The sequence below is a fragment of the Cetorhinus maximus genome, chromosome 28 (genome assembly GCF_964194155.1).
Source record: "Cetorhinus maximus chromosome 28, sCetMax3.hap1.1, whole genome shotgun sequence".
NCBI lineage: Eukaryota > Metazoa > Chordata > Chondrichthyes > Lamniformes > Cetorhinidae > Cetorhinus > Cetorhinus maximus.
In genome coordinates this window covers 18,824,287-18,847,807 of record NC_135906.1, presented here as the reverse complement: position 1 = coordinate 18,847,807, position 23,521 = coordinate 18,824,287, and the positions used below count along the sequence as shown (strand labels likewise).

The 23,521-nt window shown below is 42.1% G+C and overlaps 1 protein-coding gene across 1 annotated transcript in view; it reads right to left on the bottom strand.

The window, feature by feature from the left end:
- LOC144668888 (voltage-dependent P/Q-type calcium channel subunit alpha-1A-like) overlaps positions 1-23,521 on the bottom strand; it is a 741,147-nt gene that overhangs the window by 560,379 nt on the left and 157,247 nt on the right. Inside the window, exons 4-5 of the mRNA XM_078531346.1 lie at positions 23,148-23,253; positions 18,561-18,700 (exon numbers count right to left, since the gene is read on the bottom strand). Of these exons, the coding sequence (XP_078387472.1) occupies positions 18,561-18,700; positions 23,148-23,253 (246 nt within the window). The remainder of the gene's footprint in view (positions 1-18,560; positions 18,701-23,147; positions 23,254-23,521) is intronic.

The window sequence follows — 23,521 nt, the reverse complement described above, 5'->3', positions numbered from 1 at the left end:
GTTTTGAAATAACTGAAAAAGATAGAAACAGAGGATAGTGTCAGTAAATCAAAGAGGGAGTTTTTTTGATGAAAGGAGTGATTGAGGAAGAGTATGGTGCTGTGTTTTTTTGAATTTTGAGACCAGCCAAATGAACTACAATAGTCCGTTTCAGTCTTCTACATTCTAGTGTTCCTTTGAGATCCTTCCATCAAACTGTCCTGGTTCCTCACTTTTCTGTCACCCAATCAGGCATCATCCAAAAGCATGGGGTCAACTTGCAGATGTATGCTGGCAACAACCAGCTCTGCCTCTCCACTGTTTCTCTCAGCCAGACACTGGTTGGATTTTCTGGTCCTACCCATGGTGGGCATCATGGTGGGTGGGTCAGAAAAGTTTGGCGGTCGTCCAATTATCAGCTTCCCACCAGCATAAAAATTGATCGCAATTGTTCACTCCTGGCTTTAATAGTGGGTTGGGTAGGCGTGGTGCAATGTCTGGAACTGCATTTACATGCATATAAATATCATGAATACTCATTAAAAGGCCAGCTCCCCACTCCAGATCAAAAGGCCACACTGGCAGCTAATTAGATCAGTGTGATTCACAACCAGATATAAGTGACGCGCACTTGGCAAACTGCACTTCATTCCTGATTTCAAGGTATATTTGCCTACCTTTCTATGTGCTATGCTCGCAACTGCTCCAACTCCATGCAGAGCTGCACAGGCAAGACCAACAGGAGCTCAAGGGAGGTTCAGAAACAAGGCTTTCCATTCCAGGCCAGCAGTCTGGCGGAGGTGGGTGGGGGAAGAGGGATAGAAGGGGCTGGAGAGCAAAAGCTTGACTGGGGAGAGTGTGAGACAAGACAGAGGTAAGCGAAGGAGCTGGAGGGCATAGGCTTGACTGGGGTAATGGAGGGGAGACTGAGGAAGGGTGCACACAAACATGACTGGGGGTTAGGGATGGGGGGGATTATTCGGGGACCAAAAGCACAGACAGTCTTGGGCAACAGCACAAGAGGTTGTCGTGGCCAATATACATGGACAGTCCTGGGGAAGATTGATTTAATAGGCCTCAATTTTGCTCCATAACATCACATCACCCCTCTCTCTTACCTCATCAAAAAAACACAATCAAGTTAATTTGAACATAATTTGCCTTTAACAAATCCATGCTGGCTTTCCTTAATTAATCCATATTTGCCAAAGCGACTGTTAATTTTGTTCTCAATTATCATTTCTAAAAGCTTTTCCACAACTGAGGTCCAATTGACTGGCACGTAATTTATGGGTTTATCCTTGCACCTTATTTAAACAAGGGTGTAACATTTGCAAATCTCCAGTTCTCTAGAACCACCCCTGTATCTAAGAAGGATTAGACTAGTGCATCTACAATTTCCACCTTTATAAAGTATCCTCAGATGTGCCCCATCTGGTCTCAGTGACATATTAACTTTAAATACAGCCAGCCTTTCTCGTTACCTCCATTTCACTAATTTTTAGCCCATCCAGTATCTCAACTATTTCCTCCTTCACTATGACTTTGGTGGCATCTTCTTCCTTGGTAATGTCAGGTGAAAAGTGCTCATTTAGCACCTGGGTATGTGCTGTGCTTCCACGCATATGGGATCTTCCCAAACTCCAAATTATCTTTCAAATTTGAGGAATTGGTGTGCCTTTGCCCTGCTCCTGTGAAAAGATGCAGAGCAAAGGCACAACAATTCCTTAAATTTAATACAGGAAATTTGGATAGCAGGGCGCCTTGGATCACTTTTTGCACTTCCCAGTAGATGCTTTTACAACTAATATAACTGGAAGCTGGTTGTCCAGAGCATGCCATGTGGTGCAAAACACCAAAGAAAAGAAAACAATAATTCATACTCTCCAGCAAAAAGTGTGTTTCACCAGCAGCAACCATCGAAAAATCAGCAACAAAGAATTAGGATTCACTTTAACAGCTCTCAGGCACTCTTCCTGACAATCTCTCATGATTGTTAATGGATCAGCAACCATTTATTGAAAAATAACCCACAGGGTTGAAACCAAAACCAGTGATTTATTCTGAATTGTATCATGGTTTAATGGAATTCATTACTTCAGTAATTGGTCCCAAGAGAACTAAACCATTGCCCACCTGTGAGTATACAGATTCTATTACTGTACGCTCACTTTACCCATTTACTGCTGTCTACTCCAGCAGGTACCACTCATGTTGGGATAATGTTAATTATTGATTTTCAAACTGGGGTCCTTAGGCATTGTGGGGGCAGGGGGAGGAATGCAAATTCATCATATTCTCTTGCTATTTCTATACTTATTCACTTACTAACTTTTATGTCTTGGGTAAATGAATTCGTTGGCCAACCGGACTCTAACTGCATGCCTTCCTATATACTCATCAATTGCTGCTTGCAATCAATAACGGGGAGAGACTGATGTAAGAATAAACAATGATGGTTCATTGAGACATAGGGCAGAGCACCAGGTCAGATGTGTTCACTCAGAAACCTCCAGAACTAGACTACAGTTCCCAGTTGCCCGTGCTGTACAGTGATTTGTCAATGCTGTCACATGATCAGTGCATTTGCATTCTCTTAAAGGTACCTCACTTTACCACATTCCTCCCCCTTTACTTAAAAGTACAGCCAACAAACTTAAAACACAGTAACTATTTACACAATAACTATTTACAGGTCAAATCTCTCAGGAGGCCTTCTTTGGCGGGTTGAGCGTCGTAGCCCAACAACCTCAGCTGGTGTCTCCGAGACCTCCTTTTCAGGGGCCAGCTGCCCACTAGATCCCTCAGTGAGCACTGCCAGGTTGGACTCTCCGACTGCCTCGGGCCCCACCAATACTTCCGAGTTGTGTGACCTTCCCTCTACCTGCGAAGCTGACTCACAAATAGGTGACAACTGCATTTTGCCTTGTGGGAGATGATCCACGCATCAACGAATTACTTGGCTGTTTACCAATATACTGTAAGAGAGGGGTCTAGTTACAGCACTAGACCCTAACAACCAAATTGCCCCATTGCGAAAATTCTTCGTGAGGACCACATCTCCTACTGCGAAAGTTCTTTCATGCCCATGTCCATCATGCCTGGTCTTCTGCGCCTCTTGGCTTTTCTACACCCTCCCCTCTAAGTTCAGCTGGATCAGAGTCAGGTCGGTGCAGAGATGTCTTTTCATGAGGAGTTCTGACGGGACAATGCCAGTCGTTACCTGTGGCGTGGTCCAGTATGAGAATAAGGACCGGGACAATCTTGTACTGATGGAATGCCCTTCCACGTTTTTCATCCTGGCTTTAAACATTTGCACAGCCCGCTTAGCCATGCCATTGGACGCTGGATGGGAGGGGGAGGTTCTGATATGGGTAATGCCGTTCAGGGTTATGAATTTGTTGAATTCTGCACTGGTAAATGCAGTCCTGTTGTTGGAAACAAGGACCTCCGGCAACCCATATATGGTAAAGCTCTGCCACAACCAATCTATAGTAGCAGCCGACGTGGGTGATTGGACTTCATAAATGTCCAACCACTTGGAGTGGGAGTCAATCAGCAAAAGGAACATTGTACCCAAGAAAGGTCCCACATAATTGATGTGGAGGTGCACACATGGCCGACCCGGCCATTCCCATGGGTGCAATGGAGCTGAGTGGGGGGGACATTTTGCACTTGCTGGCATTGAGGACAGCCCTTGACCAGAGTTTCAATGTTTGCACCCATGCCAGGCCACCACTCACAGCTGCAAGCAATCATCTTCATTCTGTTAATGCCCGGGTGGGCACTATGTAGCTCGGCTAATAACGGCCTTTGGCCCCTCGGGGGCACGACGACCCTCGCTCCCAATAGCAATATGCAGTCCTGACAGGATAGTTCATACTTGCGATCATAATAGGGTTTCATCTCCTCGGAATCAGATCCACCAGACTTTCTCACGGACGTTGACAGTAGTGGGTCCCGGCTTGCCCACTTCCAGATTTGTCTGGTTTGAACAGGGGAGGAGTCCAGAAAATTTAGTGCTAAGACAAATTCCTGGGGAATTGGGGGTTCCCCATTGTTGGCTGGCAGGGGAAGGCGGTTTAGTGTGTTGGCATGTGCGCTTTGAGTACCTGATCGATCAACAAAAGTGTATTCATACGCAGCTAATATGAGCGCCCATCTCTGTATGTGAGCTGATGGGATGCGGGGTATCGATTTGTCTTCCCCAAATAATCCCAGAAGGGGCTCACGATTAGAGGCGATATGGAAATGGCGACCATGAAGACATTGGTGAAATTTACGGATGCCGAACACAATAGATAACCCCCTCTTTTTCAATTTGGGAATACTGCCGCTCTGCAACACTTGAGTTTGCGAGATGTATAACCGATGGGTCTCTCTGATCCATCCGCCATCCTATGTGAAAGAACAGCCCCTATGCCATAAGGAGGCATGTCACATGTTAAAATTAATTCCTTTTTGGGGTCAAAGGGGACCAACAGGGCTGACAATCTCAACAGTCGCTTAGCTTTCAGGAAGGCATCCTGGTGCAGGGCTTGCCAACTCTATTTTTGGTTCTTCTTAAGTAGGCCGTACAATGGGACCAGGACAGTCGAAAGATTCGGGAGGAATCGGCCACAGTAGTTTAACATGCCGAAGAAGGCCTTAAGCCTAGTGGTATTTCTCAGGGCAGGCGCCTCACGAATAGCCTGGACCTTCTCTTCCACAGGGTGCAGGCCCTATGCATCAACCTTGTGGCTCAAGTAAATTACCTCTCTGGCTTGAAACAGGCGTTTTTCCTTCTTTAAACATATCCCCACTTGGGTGACTCGTTTGAGCACCTCCTCCAGATTTGCTAAGTGCTCCTCGTCGGTTAGTCCAGAGACCAAAATGTCGTCCAGGTAAACAATAACATGGGTAAACATTGAAGCAGATTTTCCATAGTCCTCTGAAAAATAGCACACGCAGAGGAAACCCCAAAGGGCAATCTTGTATATTGATACAATCTACGATGCGTTTTAATGGTGACAAATTCTCTAGAGTCCTTCTCCAACTCTACCTGGTAGGCATGGCTCATATCTAATTTTGAATATGTGGTGCCTCCTGCCAACTTTGAATATAACTCCTCAATCTTGGGTATTGGGTGTCTATCCAGTCTGGCCACTTTAAACGTATGCTTCGGTCTGGCTTTAACAGAGGTACAATGATGCCGCCCACTCAGCAAACTACACTGGCTGTAGGATGCCCAATTTCTCCATTCTGTTCAACTCGGCTTCTACTTTGTCCCGCAAAGCAAGGGACTGGTCTGGCTCTTATAAACCCGGGGGCTGCGTTTGGGTCTCCATGGATTCAGGCCTGTAGCCCTCGAATCCTTCCTAATTCATCGTAAAAAATGGAAGAGTATCTTTGCAATAAGCCTTGTAAGCCTCTTGTAGCAATTTGAAAAATTTCGGCCCATTTCAATTTAATCTTCTCGAGCCAGTTGCAGCCTATTAAGCTGCGTTCCTCTCTCTCCGGCTACAACTAGTACGGGCACATTTTCAGATTGATCTCTATACTTCACCGAGTCCTGAAATAACCATTTCAGTCTTATTTCTTTGCCCGTGTATGTTCTCAGCTTTGAGTCCGAAACTTCTAACTTCAAAGGATAGGTTGCTTTACTCACATATTTAAATGTATGCTCTCCAATGACGGACATCAACGCTCCCGTATCAACTTCCATCTTAATGGGCTGTCCATTGATCATAGAAACATAGAAAATAGGAGGAGTAGGCCATTCGGTCCTTCGAACCTGCTCCACCATTCATCATGATCATGGCTGATCATCCAACTCAATAGCCTGCTCCCACTTTCTCCCCACATCCTTTGATTACTTTCACCCCAAGAGCAAAATCTAACTCCTTCTTGAAAATATACAATGTTTTAGCCTCAACTACTTTCTGTGGTAGTGAATTCCGCAGGCTCACCATTCTTTGGGTGAAGAAATTTCTCCTCATCTCAGTCCTAAATGGTCTACCCCATATCCTCAGACTGTGACCCCTGGTTCTGGACTCCCCCAACATTGGGAACATCCTTCCTGCATCTACCCTGTCTAGTCCTGTTAGAATTTTATAGGTTTCTATGAGATCCCTCCTCATTCTTCTAAACTCCAACGAATATAACCCAACTTAATCTCTCCTTACATGTCAGTCCCGCCATCCCAGGAATCAGTCTGGTAAATCTTCGCTGCACTCCCTCTATAGCAAGAACATCCTTCCTCAAGCCTCAAGATAAGGAGACCAAAACTGCATACAATATTCCAGGTGTGGTCTCACCAAGGCCGTGTATAATTGCATCAAGACATCCCTGCTCCTGTACTCAAATCCTCTGGCTATGAAGGCCAACATAGCATTTGCCTTCTTTACCACCTGCTGCACCTGCATGCTTTCCTTCAGCGACTGGTGTATCAGGACACCCAGGTCTCGTTGCACATTCCCCTCTCTCAATCTATAGCCATTCAGATAATAATCTGCCTTCCTGTTTTTGCTACCCCCAATCCCATGCGCTTTAATTTTACATGGTAATCTCTTATGTGGGACTTTGTCGAAAGCCTTCTGAAAGTCCAAATAAACCACATCAACTGGCTCCCCCTCATCAACTCTACTAGTTACATTCTCGAAAAATTCCTGTAGGCTTGTCAAGCATGATTTCCCTTTCGTAAATCCATGCTGACTCTTGTCCGATTCTGCCACTGTTTTCCAAGTGCTCAGCTATTAAATCTTTTATAATGGACTCTAGAGTTTTCCCCACTACCGACATCAGGCTGACTGGTCTATAATTCCCTGTTTTCTCTCTACCTCTCTTTTTGAATAGTGGGGTTACAATTGCTACCCTCCAATCTGTAGGAACTGTACCAGAGTCCTTGGAATCTCAGAAGATGACCACCAATGCATCCACTATTTCTCGGGGCACTTCCTTAAGTGCTCTGGGATGTAGATTATCAGGCCCTGGGGATTTATCGGCCTTCAATCCCATCAATTTCTCCAACACCATTTCCTTACTAATACTGATTTCTTTCAGTTCCTCCCTCTCACTAAACCCCAACATTTCTGGTATGTTATTTGTGTCCTCCTTTGTGAAGACAGAACCAAAGTATGTATTTAGTTGGTCAGCCATTTCTTTGTTCCCCATTATAAATTCCCCTGTTCCTGATTGTAAGGGACTTACATTTGTCTTCACAAATCTTGTTCTCTTCACATACCTATAGAAACTTTTACAGTCAGTTTTTTTGTTCCCCGCAAGCTTACTCTCGTACTCTATTTTCCCCTTCTTAATCAATCCTTTGGTCCTCCTTTGCTGAATTCTAAACTGCTCCCAATCCTCAGGTCTGTTGCTTTTCCTGGTCAATTTGTATGCCTCTTCCTTGGATCCAATACTATCTCTAATTTCTCTTGTAGGCTATGGTTGGCCAACTTTCCTATTTTACTTTTGCGACAGACAGGAATAAATAATTGTTGCAGTTCACCCATGCGCTCTTTGAATGTTTGTCATTGCCTATCCACCATCATCCCTTTAAGTAACATTTCCCAATCCATCATAGCCAACTCGCGCCTCATACCATCGTAGTTTCCTTTATTAAGATTCAGGACCCTAGTCTCAGAATCAACTATGTCACTCTCCATCTTGAAAAAGAATTCTATCATATTATGGTCGCTCATTTCCAAGAGACCTCGCACAACTAGATTGCCAATAATTCCTTTCTCATACACAATACCCAGTCTAGGATGGCCTGTTCTCTAGTTGGTTCCTCAACGTATTGGTCCAGAAAACCATCCTGTATACACTCCCCGTATACACTCCAGGAATTCCTCCTCTACAGTATTGTTACTAATTTGATCATTATGGCTATTTGGCTTGGCTTGGTTCTACCCACTTTGAGGTTATATAACGAATGGATGTCTGATTCTATTTCTTCTGGCTCTCTCATGAGGCATATTTCATGATTTTTCCTGCTGCCTTTATAGTGTTGTTTTAGCCTTTCTCTGCAGTGCTGTAGTATGTGGCCATAGCGGTGACAGAAAAAGCACTCTACTTGTTTGAGTTGTCATTTGCTCACTGGAGGCCTGGATGTATTTCTTTCATTCATTTGGTGGGTTTTTACTGCAGTACCATTGTTTTTAAATGGTCTGGAGCTGGATGGCGTTTCCCGCCTTTCTGTGGAATCCAAAGTTTTCGCGCCTTTTGTTGCTGGATTGTCCCACTCAACCAGATGGACGGTGCCATTTTGTGTATTTTTTATAACTTTGACATTTCTAACAGCGCTCTTCATTGCGGTAGCTAATTCTAATGCCTTATGGAAGTCTAGACTGGGTTCAGCTAGCAAACGCCTTTGGATAGTATCATCTCCAATCCCACATATCAGCCCATCTCTAAACATATCACTAATGGACATTCCAAATTCGCAATGCTCAGTTGACGCCTTTAAAATGGCCACATAGTCAGCTATTGTCTCATCCCAAAGCCTGTTCCTTGAATTGAACTTGAAGCACTGCATAGTAACTGAGGGCTTTGGTCTCAGGTGGCTCTGTTCAATTTTTATTAAGTTGTCGAAAGTCTTCGAGACTGGAGTGCTAGGTGACATAAGGCTGCAGATCAGCCCATATGTTTTGCTCCCGCATGAGGACAAAAGAATTGCCCTCTTCGTCTCCTCCCCCACAACGTCATTAGCTGTAAAAAGAATGCTCGGCGTTCGACATACTGAAACCAGTCATCTGCAATGGGGTCGAATGGACCGACACGAACTGCGGCATCGTGAATGACTGCAAGGGGACTGCACTTTCGTTAGGCTTTCCAGGTAACGATGAATTTAGGTGTTTGGCTTACCGCGGAGTCGCCCTTTCGCTGGGATCTCTTATAATTTTCTGTCCATTGCCATTTTTCACGTATTTACCCTTTTAAATGCATTGCCACTTTAAGAGCAGTCATTTTTTAAAAAGAACTCTGTCTCTTCAGCTGTCGGCTTTTCTCTGTTGGGTTTCACGCTCTTTTCGAGTTTTGGCAGGATCCCCACGATCGCGATTCTGCAGGGGTTTTTTTTATTTTAAACTGCAGTACTGCTTTCTGCTCCGATTGCTGGTTGTCGCCTATTTTAGAAGGCAAGGACAGGTGCTCTTTCCAATGCTTTGCTCACCTGTCTTGTGGACTCTCACTCAGGGGTCTTGCAATGTTTTTATCCTCATCGCCACTTTTATGTCTTGGGTAAATGAGCTCATTGGTCAATCGAACAACTGCACGCCTTCCTATGTACTCATCAATTACTGCTTGAAATCAATAACAGGGGGAGACTGATGTAAGAATAAACAGTGGTGGTTTATTGAGACATATGGCAGAGCACCAGATCATACGTGTTCATTCAAACCTCCAGAACTAGACTTACAGTTCCCAGTTGCCCGCACTGTAGTGAATTGTCAGTGCTGTCACATGATCATTACACTTGCATTCTTTTAAAGGTACAGGGTACCTCACTTTACCACACTAACATACTATATCCACTCCTGTAAATGAATAAAGAATTGCCCTTGGAATGATAGGAGCATGTCAGTATTTGCAGTGCATGTCCACACACTGAGAAGTTTAAAAACCACTGGGTTGAATAGGCACTAGTTTAGTCCTCACTCAAGTGGTCATTTGTCAGGATAAGCCTAGACCAGGGGTTTGTAACCTGCAGCTCCAGAGCCACATTTGATTCATTAAGGATTTGTAAGGCTCCGGACCTTGATCGATTGAATCCATTTTGATGGTAATTAAATGGCTTGTTTCATCTTTTTAAAACTTTTATTAACATTGCACTTGTGAGAAAGTATCATTCAATTAACAACAGTTTTGTAAAAAGCTTTAACATGTTGCTGAAATGTGTCTGTCTTATTTTTCATTATTATTGGCATTTGAGTAACTGCATTGCAGCTCTTAAGATATTGCATTTTTGACTCAATTTTAAAAATGAGTCTTCTTGTTATTAAGGTTGGCAACCCCTAGTCTAGTTGATGTCAGAAAGACATTTGCTATCAGGGACATCACAGATAAATGCTTTCCTGCCTTTTGTTTAATTCATTATTTGAATAGGGATGCCATTAGCAAGGCCATCATTTACTGCACATCCTACGTTGCTACTGAAGGTGCTGATGATCCTTCTTGAACCACTCAAGTCTAGCTGGTGAAGGCATGTAAGGTAGGGAGTTCCAAGATTTTGACCTGAAGGCTATGAAATCTTCACGTGATATACAAATCTGTGCACCTCCCAGTAATAGGGTGGCAAACTGCAATTATATGTATTCCTGGAGGTTTCATCACATAACTTACCCCACGCTCCAGCCATTAGTCGGCCAACATATCCATCCTTGTAGCGCACTTGGAAAGTAAAAAGACTCATTACCCAACTGGATGATGCTCGACCGTCAGCCAAACAGCCTTTTTGCCCCATTTTCAATAATTTTATATCTGGTATCGAGAAATGTTCTTCATTTTCTTTGAACAAAGCCAATCTTTTTTCATGTCCCCATGATTTTTCTCCAGGATTGCACACAGCAATGTCCTGGTGATTGATCTTCAACTCCTGCAAACTCCAGACCAATCCTACCCAGTAGCTGTCAATGGAAAGCCATCTGGAAATCTGGTGGGTTTTTTTCCCCTTGCTAGTCAGGAATACCCAGGACATGTAGTACGTATGACCGATGATAAAATCCCTAAGGCGGTCATGTATTCACAACTTAAATTTGGACACCAACCCCTCGAGGTAGGCCTAAGGTTCAAGGACTCCTTGAAGGCGAACCTCAGGAAATGTGGCATGATCACAGACTGGGAGAAAAATGCACAAGAAAGAACTACCTGAAGAACGATCTCAAGTAGTGGCATTACTTCCTTCAAACAGCAAAGAATACAGGCAGCTAAGAACAAAAAGCAAGCGAGAAAGACAAGGTGGTCCCAATGAAAATTAGACAATTGTCCTTGCCCTCACCATGGAAAGCCATGCAGGTCTGCAACTGGACTCCACAGCCACAATGTACAACAGATGACTTTACGCGCACAATAAACAGCCATCTTCGATAATGATATAAGGAGTAAGAGCAAGTTTAGTCTTTGGGTGAAGTTGGGTGAAAGGTCAAGAGACAATTGAACCTAGGTATGCACAATGTAATTCAGTTCTCATTTTAAAGTCCTACATTATTTTGTCTAATACTTTAAATGTATGTTTACAGTAATTATCTAAATATAGTGAGAAGTAGAGTTGTTTGGAGCATAGGAGTTTCTCTGCAGTGAAAGCTGAAGGAGTTGGCAGGAGTTCCACTGGCGGGAAGATAAATTTACAGTGCAACAGGTTTACATAGACAGTTTCCATTATAAACATTGGCATATCGATTTATCAAAAATATTGTACTAAACACTTTTTAATGTATTATAATACATCATAACTATTTCTAGAAACTAATTGCTGGTTACTGCATGATAAATTTAGTCCAATTGTGTGATGATCATTAGTTCTCCAATGACACCAGCATCAGCCACACAGAGCACATCAGTTGCCAGTGAATTGTTACTAAAATTGAACAACACGTTTTTCTGATAGCAGTACCATCACCCCATGAACCCACAGGGTAAATTAACAGAAAATGATGGATTTCAAGGTCACAAATACTTGTGATTTAGATAACAGCTGGAAACTTTCTAGTTGCTATTGTGGGTTATAAAATCATTTGAACACCTCGATTAGATTCCACTCTGTAATTCACTCCTGGGTGCCCATTATTTCTTTTATAAACTAACCAAACCACTCAATCACATTCCATCCTATAATTTACTCATAGGCATCCATTATTCTATATATAATCCATCAATAGCTTTCCATTATAATGTCATTTTGCTCAATTGGCACCACCCTTACCTCTGAATTAGAAGTGGGTTCAAGTAGGTTCATCTATTTTTGGTGTAGTGGTTGTGGGAAAAATTTCGTCAGGATACTAGAAGAACACTCCGCTTTCCTTCAAATAGTGCCATGGCATCTTTAACATACACTTGAGCCTCCAGAAGAGATGTGACCTTGTTTTAATGTCATAAGATCACAAGAAATAGGAATAGGAGCAGGCCATTCAAGCCATCAAACCTGTCCTGCCATTCAATAAGATCATGGCCAATTTGACTATGGCCTTAACTCCACTTTCCTGCCTGTACCCCATAACCCTTGACTCCTTTGTCAATCAAAAATCTGCCTAACTCAGCTTTGAATACATTCAATGACCCAGCTTCCACTGCTCTCTGTGGAGCAGAATTCCAAAGGTCAATGCCTCTCAGAGAAGAAATTCTTCCTCATCTCCATCTTAAATGGGAGACCCCCTATTTTTAAACTGTGCCCCCTAGTTCTAGATTCCCTCATGAGGGGAAACATCCTCTCAGCATCCACTTTGTCAAGCTCTCTCAGAATCTTGTATGTTTCAATGAGATCACCTCTCATTCTATGTCTTTACAAAAGCACATGATACTCTAGTATAGCACTAAACCAATGCTATATTGTTGAAGGTTCCACATTTTGGAACTTTTGAAGCAAAGCAGTGTTTTCCTGGTATCCTGACAACATTCTCCTGCAACCAATAATACCAAACATAAATTAACTGATCCTTCATCTCAGCATTCTTTGTGGGATCTTACTGTGTGAAAAATGCCTGTGACTATACTTCAAAGTTAATCATTCTATGTGAAGAATAAAGTCATCTCATCATGGCCGAAGATCTAGCACAGCAACAATGTCAAACAAGAACTGTCTTCTTTGATGGAGCAGCATCTGCTCCAGTAAACACTGCTGAATATTTCTGTTCCACAAATAGAAATTGAAATGATCAAATTCATTTTTTATAGCCACATCCTTGGTACCCACTCCACTCGCCGAATACTTAGGGATTAAACTGTGTCTAATATATAATTTGAATCCAAATAGTCCTGTCTGCAATTTCTTGTGTAGGTAGGATTGGGTCTGCTGTGGAAGCTTAAAAAAAGATTGGTTTATCATCACTTTCCTGCCTCCTATAAAAAGAATGAAAAACACCAAAGAGGGGTAAAAGTCAGGATGGCTGCTGTGGTAGACTGTGCTGCAATGTAAAGGGTGAATTCTGCTTGACATTATGTTATTGGATAGTGTGCAAGAATCTGAGCAAATGTAATTTGTATTAGAGAAAGATGAGTGACACTAATACGTAAGTGTGACTAATAATTTTAACAATTTTTAATCCATCTGATACAAGCCATTTGGAATCAGAGAAAAGGCCCTGTTTGTCTAACCAAAATGTGTCTTTTCTAAACTCTGCCATGCTGATGTAACCCAAATTCCCTCTGTCCATTGCTGTGTACATTGTGGCTACAACTCCAGACATGGGACCATTACTTATATCTTCCTTATTTTGTCTATCTCCCTCTTAGCCCTTACTTTCCTATCCTCAACTCTTTTTGTTAGCCATTCATGTTTTTTTCTGTCTTGAGTAATTTGTCCAACTCCAATCCATTTCTCAACCCATCACAAATCCTCTGCTTTCCTACATTTCTCTCTACCTTTAATACCTGTCTCTGCAAACCACCATCCAATTTCTTTTTCCTCTCCAAAGTCCTTGAACATGTTGTCACCTCCAAATCCATGCCCCTTGTTCCTACAACTTTGTTTGAATCTCTCTGATCATGTTTCCACTGTTACCACCACACCAAAATGGCCCTAAACAAAGTTATAAATGGCATACACTATGACTTTGACCATGGTGCAATATCCCTTCTCAACCTTTCACATAATTAATCACATTATACTCCTCCAAACCCTCTCCTCCACTATCTAGCCCAATGGGTCTATCCTTGTTTGTTGCCTCTCCTAAATATTTAATTGTAGCCAGAGAATTTCCAGCCTGGCCTTTCTTTGCACTATCACAGATAGTGGCGTCCCCCAAGAACCTCTGTTAAAATTTCGGCAGCAAAGCAAGAGAAATTTGCAGCGTTACACTCCCACCTCCTCGCACCCCACCCAAATCTAAATCTAGGCAGTGAGTGAAACTTCAATCTGAACAATCTGAATCTCCCTTGTGAAGAACCATTAACAAAATAGTCAACATCAGGGAAATGTTCAGAGAATGTTCAAATTGAGTGAGAGAGATCATAAACTAATTTAAACACAGTGCTGTGTTTTTTCATAAATGTGAGATGCATTAAATGTGAGAAGGGTTATCATATGTAATTCAAGGAGTGTAGGAACATAGTAGCAGGAGCTAGTCCCTCAGTCCATGAAACCTGTTCCATTTTATTTACCATGATAGTTCTTTGTTATTTTAAATCCCAGTTTCCTGCTCATATCTCTAAATATCCTCATTTCCCAAATCAGCATATCTTCCTTTCAAGCACATTTGTTGATTCCGCATCTAGACCCTCTAAGACAGTGCTTTCCGTTTCTCTAGATTCATTTTAGCCAGTTTAGTTCTAAACTCAAAATTATGCATGAGTGTAAATCTTCACTGGCTATTTTAATGCCAGGAAAGGAGAATGATCACATGCAGAAGAATTCTCTCTGTGGATGTGAATGAATGTGACACAATAAGTTATGCATCGAACAAGTAGTTTCTAAAATAATTCAATAAGAGTTTGTCTGATATTTACAATCGTACTATACCATGTAAAAACTATCGTTAATAAAATGGATGTTTACATCAAAACGAGATAAGCATACGTGGTCTGAAAGAAGCAAAATACTGTGGATGCTGGAGATCTAAAATAAAAACAGAAACTGCTGGGAAAACTCAGCAGGTCTGGCAGCATCTGTGAAGAGAGAAACGGAGTTAACGTTTCAAGTCCAGTATGACTCTTCTGAACTGAAGAAAGGTAGAAATATGAGGGGCTTTATGCTGTTGAAAGGGGGGGGGGCGGAGATCAGGTGGAGGAAAAAGGCAGGGCAAGGATAGTTTACAGGGCAGGGAAGATTAAATGACAAAGATGTCATGGAACAAAAGGCAAAGGGAGTGGTAATGATAGTAATAAAATAACAAAGCATTGGTCCAGTGTAGGTGTTAATAGCAGAATAAAGGTCAGTGCTATCTGAAAGCAAAACATGAGAAGATACAGACTGGCACTAGGGGGGAAAATTCCACTTGGAGGACAGGATTCATGGTCTGAAGTTATTAAACTCAATGTTGAGTCTCTAAGGCTGTAAATTTCTAATCAGAAGATGAGATATTGTTTCTCAAGCTTGCTTTGGGGCCTTCATTGGGCTTCACCATTAAAACTGGGCCGAGGACAGATATGTGAGCGTGAGAGCAAGATGTTGAATTAAAATGTCAAGTGATTGGAAGGTTAGGGTCATGCTTGCAGACTAAAGGAAGCTGTTCCACAAAGCAGTCTCCCAGTCTGCGTTTGGTCTCCTCAATGTAGAGGAGCTAATACAGTAGACTAAGTTGAAAGAAGTACAAGTAAATCACTGCTTCACCTGGAAGGTGTGTGTGGGGCTTTGGACAATGAGGAGGGAGGAGGCAATGGGGAAAGTGTTACACTTCCTGCGATTGCATGGGAAGGTGTCGTGGGAAGGGGATGAGGCTTTGGGGGTGATAGAGGAGTGGACCAGGGTATCGCGGAGGGAACAGTTCCTTCAAAATGCTGACAGGGGTTGGGGGAGGTAAGTTGTGGCTTCATGTTGGAGTTAGTGGAAATGCCGGATTGTGATTCTTTGAATGCGAAGGCTGGTGGGGTGGAAAGTGAAGACAAGGGGAACCCTATCATGGTTCTGGGAGGGAGGAGATGGGGTGAGGGCAGAAGTGCAGGAAATGGGTTGGCATGGTTGAGGGCCCTGTCAACCACAGTGGGAGGGGAATCCTCAGTTGAGGAAAAAGGAGGACATGTCGGAAGTGCTGTTGTGGAAGGTAGCATCATCAGAAAAGATGTGACGGAGACGAAAACACTGGGAGAATGAAACTTTAACTCTGTTTTTCTCTAACAGATGCCTAACCTGCTGAACATAATATAAACAGAAAATGGTGGAAATGAATATGTTCTGCCTGTGCTCAAGGTGCTGACCTCTTGCTGGGATACTATTTCAAGGATGTCAGGCAAACCTGTCTAACAGTTACTGTGTGACAGCAGCCTTTTTGACTGTGGGTGGCATCACCGCCAAGCTTCATTTACCCAAAGACAAATATCCTGATACTGGAGTTAATGAACAGCAAACAGGAACAGGAACCCAAGCTAATTATTTACCCCCATCCCACTACATCAAATCCCATTAGATGGTGGGTTCAAATCCCAATCCAGAACTTGAGCACAAACTTCAAAGCTGACACACTAGTGCAGTAATGAGGGAATGCTGCACTCTCAGACAGTGCTGGCTTTCGGATGAGATGTTAAACCAAGGGGCTGTCTGCCCTGTCAGGTGGACGAAAAAGATCACATGGCACTTTTTTGAAGAAGAGTAGGGGAGTTCTCTCTGGTGTCCTGAACAATATTTCTCTCTCAAGCAACATCACAATAACAGAATAACTCAATAAAATGCCAAGCAGCAGTTTAAACCTTCCACAGATTTAAACAATGGATTGTCACCTGTGCTACAACCAAGCTTAAAACGATTGGTAACTCTTAAGTTAATATTAAGAATGGTGAGTACTCACCCCAGACAGATGCATCATAGATGCTGAAGTTCAAACCCATTTCCCTACTTCTTAATCTTTCCTTTTCCACTGTTCATCTTCTAAATGTTGTAAATGACTCAAGTTCAATGGCTACTTACCATAACGCATACCATATTCTACTGAAAAATAAATTCCTCCTGTTCATCCTTTACTCTTCTAATACTAATCTGGATTTTATGCCTCACTGTTACCAGTTCAATAACCAATAACTGAAAACAATTCTTCAATATTCAAATACTTTATAATTTTCTTTCGGTGCTACACATTTGCTCAATGGTTTCTGTCCTCCATATTGTTAGTCAATGGTTCAGTTAAAGTTCTGGAGAAATGTAAAGCAAAGGGTATTCTCCTCAAAAGTATATCCCTTTCCAATCACTGCCACTGGAATGATCCATTTTAAGAAATATTACTCTCTTGCTCTTCTCTACCTGTCAAAGTTTTGGAAAAGCTTCAGGGAGGAAGGGGGAACAGACACAGCCCCAATGAACCTAAATAAAGGCAGATCATGAAAATGCCAGTAATACTAAGTGGACACACTCAAAGGGAATTACTTCACTGCTCCTATTCCACTGTTCTATTGACCAAATGCATGGAAGATCCCAACAGAAAACATAAACCAAAAACTACATCAGACATAAATCAGTTAAGAACTCACCATTACTCTACTGATCTTCGCAGAGTCAATCCCAACTTATTTCTGGTTCCATCTTTAAATAATTCCATAACAGATTGCATACAAGACATTTTTTCGTTTTCTCCAAATATAATCCCAGTTTTAAAAAAAGCTCGAATTAACTAGGCAACAAGTTTGCTCTTTAAAGAAATTTCATTATACATTGCATCTTAAACTCAGTTGAAGTTACACAATTGCAATTGAGAATAAAATTCCATTTTAGCAACACTTAAATCACAGTTACTGCTGGTCTGGAAAGGACACTGACAGAGCATTTACTCTGAAACATTTACACAGATTACATTTAGTCTATGATTCTAATTTCCAATCACGACTCCTTCATTGAAAGACTGCGCAACCTTATCCAGGCCACTCTACATTTTAGTTGCTATCTCCTCTAAATATCAATAGTGAGTTTGACAAGCAGGCAGATTGATAGAATTTTGAATGTTTACGTGCCCCACCTTTCCCTTCTCCGTTACATTTTTCCTACCATTGGGAATAATAAGCCTCTCCTCAGTGTTAGAAAACAAATCCTGTATCAATCAGCATTCAGGACCAAACTTGCTGGGTGACAACTGCCACTCCTGGCATTTAGTCTCACCAAATACTGGCCTCAAAGCTATTGCTCAACTTTTCACTAAAAGATACAATAAACGTTTACAGATTAGTGTTAATTAACATAATTTATGATCAAGATACAATTGATTAAATACTTCACACTGAAGTGATTCTTTTCTCCTCCTCTCAGAACTTCCCTAGTTAAAAGAAGAAAAACATTGTACTGAACAACAACTGATCTTAAATATTATAAAATGGTTGCAGTAAACATCTTGGATTCTTGTCTTTGTCTAATCATGTTTCATGCTTTCCATCTGTTTCTTTGATGTCTCTTAGGCACAGTCACCTATCCAAACTCACAATGGCATTATAAAGCAGATCCTACATGGCTGATCATGTCTCTGACCAACAGAAAATATAGCAACAAAGAGAGGACTGAGAAAAACTAGAAGTCTCTAATTATCTCTCTTTGTAGCATCTAGGATTATTTAACCATCCAGCAGAGTACTCTTCACTCAAGTCACTCAAGTACAGTTTGATTTTAGAGTTCATTTGTAGTTGACCCAACTATATACTCTGTTGATAAGCTCCATATATTTGCTGAAAACAATCACATACTGTACACATACATCTAGCTGCAAAATGATCCCAGTCCAATAAGCCCAATATTGTAAGACAGCATTCCTGTGACTCACCCAGTCAGGACCACAACAAAATCCATGATGTTCCAGCCATTCCGCAAGTAAGACCCTTTATGGAAAGCAAATCCTAGAGCAATTATTTTAATTCCTGCCTCAAAGCAAAAGATTCCAATGAAATATGGTTCAGTGTCATCCTGAAACAAAGCAGAAAAAGAAAGAACAGTTACTAATCTTTTCTCAATATGTTCTTGGTTAATACATTTGAGAGCTCATAAAGGATGTCAGTTTGCCTTAGCTAGTAGCACTCTTGTCTCCAAGTCAGAAGTTGTGGGTTCAAGCCCCATTCTAGTTCAGTGTATAATCTAAGCTCATACCAGTGCAATACTTAAGGAGCACTTGTTCTGTCCTTTGGATTTGACTTGAATCAAGCTCTCTTTCACCACATAGTTCAAGCAAGTACCAAAGAAACCATGAATGTATTCAGAAAGGAGTAGGAAGTTTCAGGTGTTGCACATATCACAGTCCAAATAAAGTGGTCGTATGTTATCTCAAAGAGCACCTCAACTTTACTGAAGAGTTGAATATAAGAACAGTTTTGAAACCAGGTCTTTCAGATTGGACTGTTTGTCTCCCCTATCTGATAGGGGTATGGAGGAAGCTGTATATTACAATAATTTGTTTCCACCTACAGGACATATAAAACATGGGTCAGGCAGATGTTGATTCAGGTGTGCCTTTATCATGGAAATATTTAAGGATCTACATGTTCCAACATTGCTCTTTCATCTATGAGGCTTAATACCTGGGTTTTAACCGAGGTCCAGACAATACTGTGACCCACAAACTCCTTAATACACACAGTCAATCTACAGTGCAATAGCAAATCCTGATGGTTGAAGAATGTAAGTAACTTTCAATGTACAGGCTAGTTTTTGGAAGAGTTTAGTAGAAAATAATGGAGACCTGAAAGTGGCTTCAAGTGGAAATAAAGAGGATAAATATGACATGGAGGACATGAACTGTCAACATTACATGGCAAACTCTATAATCCCTTACTTGAATCAAGCAATTTTGTAGTAAAGCAGGGTAGTGATGACAAATGAACAGTCAGCCTGGCTCCATAATGAGACTCGGAGGGGTGTAACCTGGGATTTTTCGCACTTAGCCACAGATAACTTTGAAAGCTAATGTGCTATGGGGAGGTGGTCCCAACCTGACGAGCAGCAGGGAATGTATTATGCCTGTGTTCTGCTAAGCTGTATGGTTAAATACCAACAGCAACCTATAAACATTTAGGGTACCAAAACTCTGACTCTTGCCAACCTGCACTAAACCTTTTGGATTTGGGCAAGTGAGGAATATATGAGCTTCTTCGTGACTTAGCTTGGAAGCCCTTAAGCACAATGGTACCTGCTTCTGTTACTCAGTTAACTGAAACAAAAGTAAAAGAGTTGAGACAAGATCATATGAAAGGTGTTGCATTATCCAAATCCTGAGACAAGATTAGTTTTTAACAACTTGACTAGTGCCCGTTTAAATGGTAAACTTTGTGGGTTCACGAATTTAATGAGTACATTAACAACTAACCAGAAGAGGGAGGAGTCCACAAATATCCCCATTCTCAATGATGAGGGAACCAGCACATCAGTGCAAAAGGTAAGGCTGAAGCATTCGCAACCATCTTTAGTGAGAAGTACCGTGTGGATGATCCATCTTGGCCCCCTCCTGAGGTCCCTAGGATCACAGATGCCAGCCTTCAGTCAATTCAATTCACTCCATGTGATATCAAGAAACACTAGGAGGCACTGGATACTGCAAAGGCTATGGGCTCTGACAACATCCTAGCAATAGTACAGAAGGCGTGCTCCAGAGTTAGCCGTGCCCCTAGCCAAGCTGCTGCAGTACAGCTGCAACACTGGCATCCACCCAACAATGTGAAAAATTGCCCAGGTATGTCCTGTCCACAAAAGGGACAAATCCAACACAGCTGATTACTGCCCCATCCGTCTACTGTCAATCATCAGCAAAGTGATGGAAAGTGTTGATGACAATGAAACTAAATCACACTTTCACGGCAGATGCTTACCGATGCTCAGCATGGATTCCACCAGGGCCACTCAGCTCCTGACTTCATTACAGCCTTAGTCCAAACATGGACAGAAGAGCTGAATGCAAGAGGTGAGATATGAGTGACTGCCCTTGACATCAAGCGAGCATTTGGCCACAAATGGCATAAAGGAGCCACAGCAAAACTGAAGTTAATAGGAATCAGGGGGAAAACTCTCCACTGGTTAGAGTCATACCTAGCACAAAGGAAAATGGTTGTGTTTGTTGGAGGTCAGTCATCTCAGCCCCATCTCATGACTGCAGGAGTCCCTCAGGGTAGTAGCCTAGGTCCAGCCATCTTCAGCTGTTTTATCAGTTTCCATCATAAGGTCAGAAGTGAGAGTGTTCACTGATGATTACACAGTGTTCAGTACCATTCGCAGCTCCTCAGGTACTGAAGCTGTCAGTGTCCATATGCTGCAAGAGCTAGACAACATTTAGCTTGGGCTGATATGTGGCAAGTTACATTCATGCCACACAAGTGCCAGGCAATGACCATCTCCAACAAGAGAGAATCTGACCATCTCCACTTAACATTCAATGGCATTGCCATCACTGAATCCCATCATCAACCTCCTGGGGGTTACCATTGACTGGAAACTTAACAGGACTAGCCATATAAATACTGTAGCTACAAGAGCAAGTTAGAGGCTAGGAAATCTGAGGTGAGCAACCCACCTCCTGACTCCCCAAAGTCTGTCCACCATCTACAAAGGATAAGTCAGGAGTGTGATGGAATACTCTCGACTTGCCTGGATACGTCCTGCTCCTACAAACTCTCAAGAAGCTCAACACAATTCAGAACAAAGCAGCCCGCTTAATCGGCACCCCATCCACCACCTTAAACACTGACCCCGTCCACCAGCACCGCACAGTGACAGCTTTGTGTGCCACCTGCAAGATATACTGCAGCTACTCACTATGGCTCCTTCAAAAGCACCTTCCAAACCCCCAACATCTACCACCTAGAAGGACAATGACAGGAGGTACATGGGAACACCATCACCTGCAAGTTCCCCTTCAAGCCGCACAACATCCTAACTTGGAGCTATATTGCTGCTCCTTCACTGTCAGTGGGTCAAAAATCTTCGAACTCCCTTCCTAACAGCACTGTAGGTGTACCTACTCCAGATGGACTGCCAGTAGTTCAAGATGGCAGTTCACTTCTTCTTCTCAAAGGCAATTAGATATGAGCAATAAATACTGGCCTTACCAGCAATGTTCATATCCCATGAAAGAATACAAAAAATCTTCATGCTCAAATTTCTCTTCTCCTGAAAATACTAACTTATACTGGAGTAAAATTTCCAACTGTGCTTCTTACCGTCGGTACATTTCCCATGCAGACATCCTTCATGTGTGAGTCTGGACAAGTGTCAGCAGGGTATCTGACTATGGAAAGGTATCACAGCTGAACCAGAACTTGTTCTCAGCTAAAGCCCACATACATGTGTGTAGTTTCTGGCATGGGATTACTCAATAGTGACCCTTTTCACCTCCTAGTCTAGGGAACTGAGGCCAATTATAAAATCTCCACACCTTCACAGCTGGGTTGTCCTAAACGTTTGCTTGAATACTGTTCTCCTTTGTTGGAACCGCAGTAATCTGAATTTCCATTGAATCTAAATATTTTCACAGGGAGATATTCGTTTGCTTGTTTCTTTGCTTTGAACTGGTTATATGTTGCAACGCAGCTGGTCACTCTTTCAGTGACCCCCACAAACAAGAGCATGTCACCACTGGAACATGATTCATCTAAGTCACTGTTTACATAAATCAAGTGCGAATCTGAATTCATCTTCTACCTATTTGTTGAAGTGGCAAATCAAAATCAAAACCACAGAGTACTGGAGCTCTAGCATATAAATATGGTAGTAATGGTAATGGACTACAAAATTTAATTCAATATTTCTGGTAATTTGTGGGCTACCACCCAGAAAGCTGACCATGAAAGCTGTGATTTTTGTAAAAGCCCAAATACTTTACCAATTTCCTTCAGAAAAGTGATCCTGCCATATCTACTCTGGCCTACAGATCATTCTAGTCCACACTACATAGTTGACAGTACCCTCTAAATTAGCTACTGACTGGACAATAGATGTGTCATAGCCAGTATCATCTGCATCTAGAAAACAAATAACAAAAGCATCAACAGAACAATCTGCACTCTATCCTATTCTATCTCAAGCCCCAACACATCAGTGCTCCTCGGAGAGGCCAGATAGGGAGGAAGCAAAGCAACATTCACATGGAATTTTAAGAAATTTCCCCTCCTCCTGAATGCCAAATTGTGCTGGGGAACAGCTCTATGGATGCTAGTCATCTTGAGTGAGTCTATACTTTATATACATCGAGCAGGTTATTTTACAATGGGAACAATATAGTCAAACTCGATCCTACCCTCAACCAACGTCCACACTCATGTATGTTCCAGTAATTGCATGTTGCATATCTGGGGATCCTTCAATATCTCTAACTTTTAGTACGATAAATGCACACACAGAATAAAAATGTGAGGGAAAAAACATCACTTACCAGTCGTTCGGACATGGGAGTCTTGTCATCATCAGGTAAGTGCTGCTCCAGTGCTAAAACAATGCAGTTGGCGATGATTGTTGCTAAAATCATGTATTCAAATGGAGTGAGATGCAGTTAAGGCAAAATCTGGTGTAAAGAAATGTCACACTATAAACAATGAAAATAATAATTATAAACCTTCATGCATAAATCTCAGCTCAGTTCCAGATAGGAGTCCTTTGGTACCTCAACATTATTTGAAATCATACATGGCAACAGTCCACATTTCAAACAGTGCCCAATATTCCATGTTTATGGACATAAAAATTAGTGAGGGGTATTCCAGAGATTGGCAAGCGGGAGTATGAGAGAGGGCATCAGATATCTGAGGC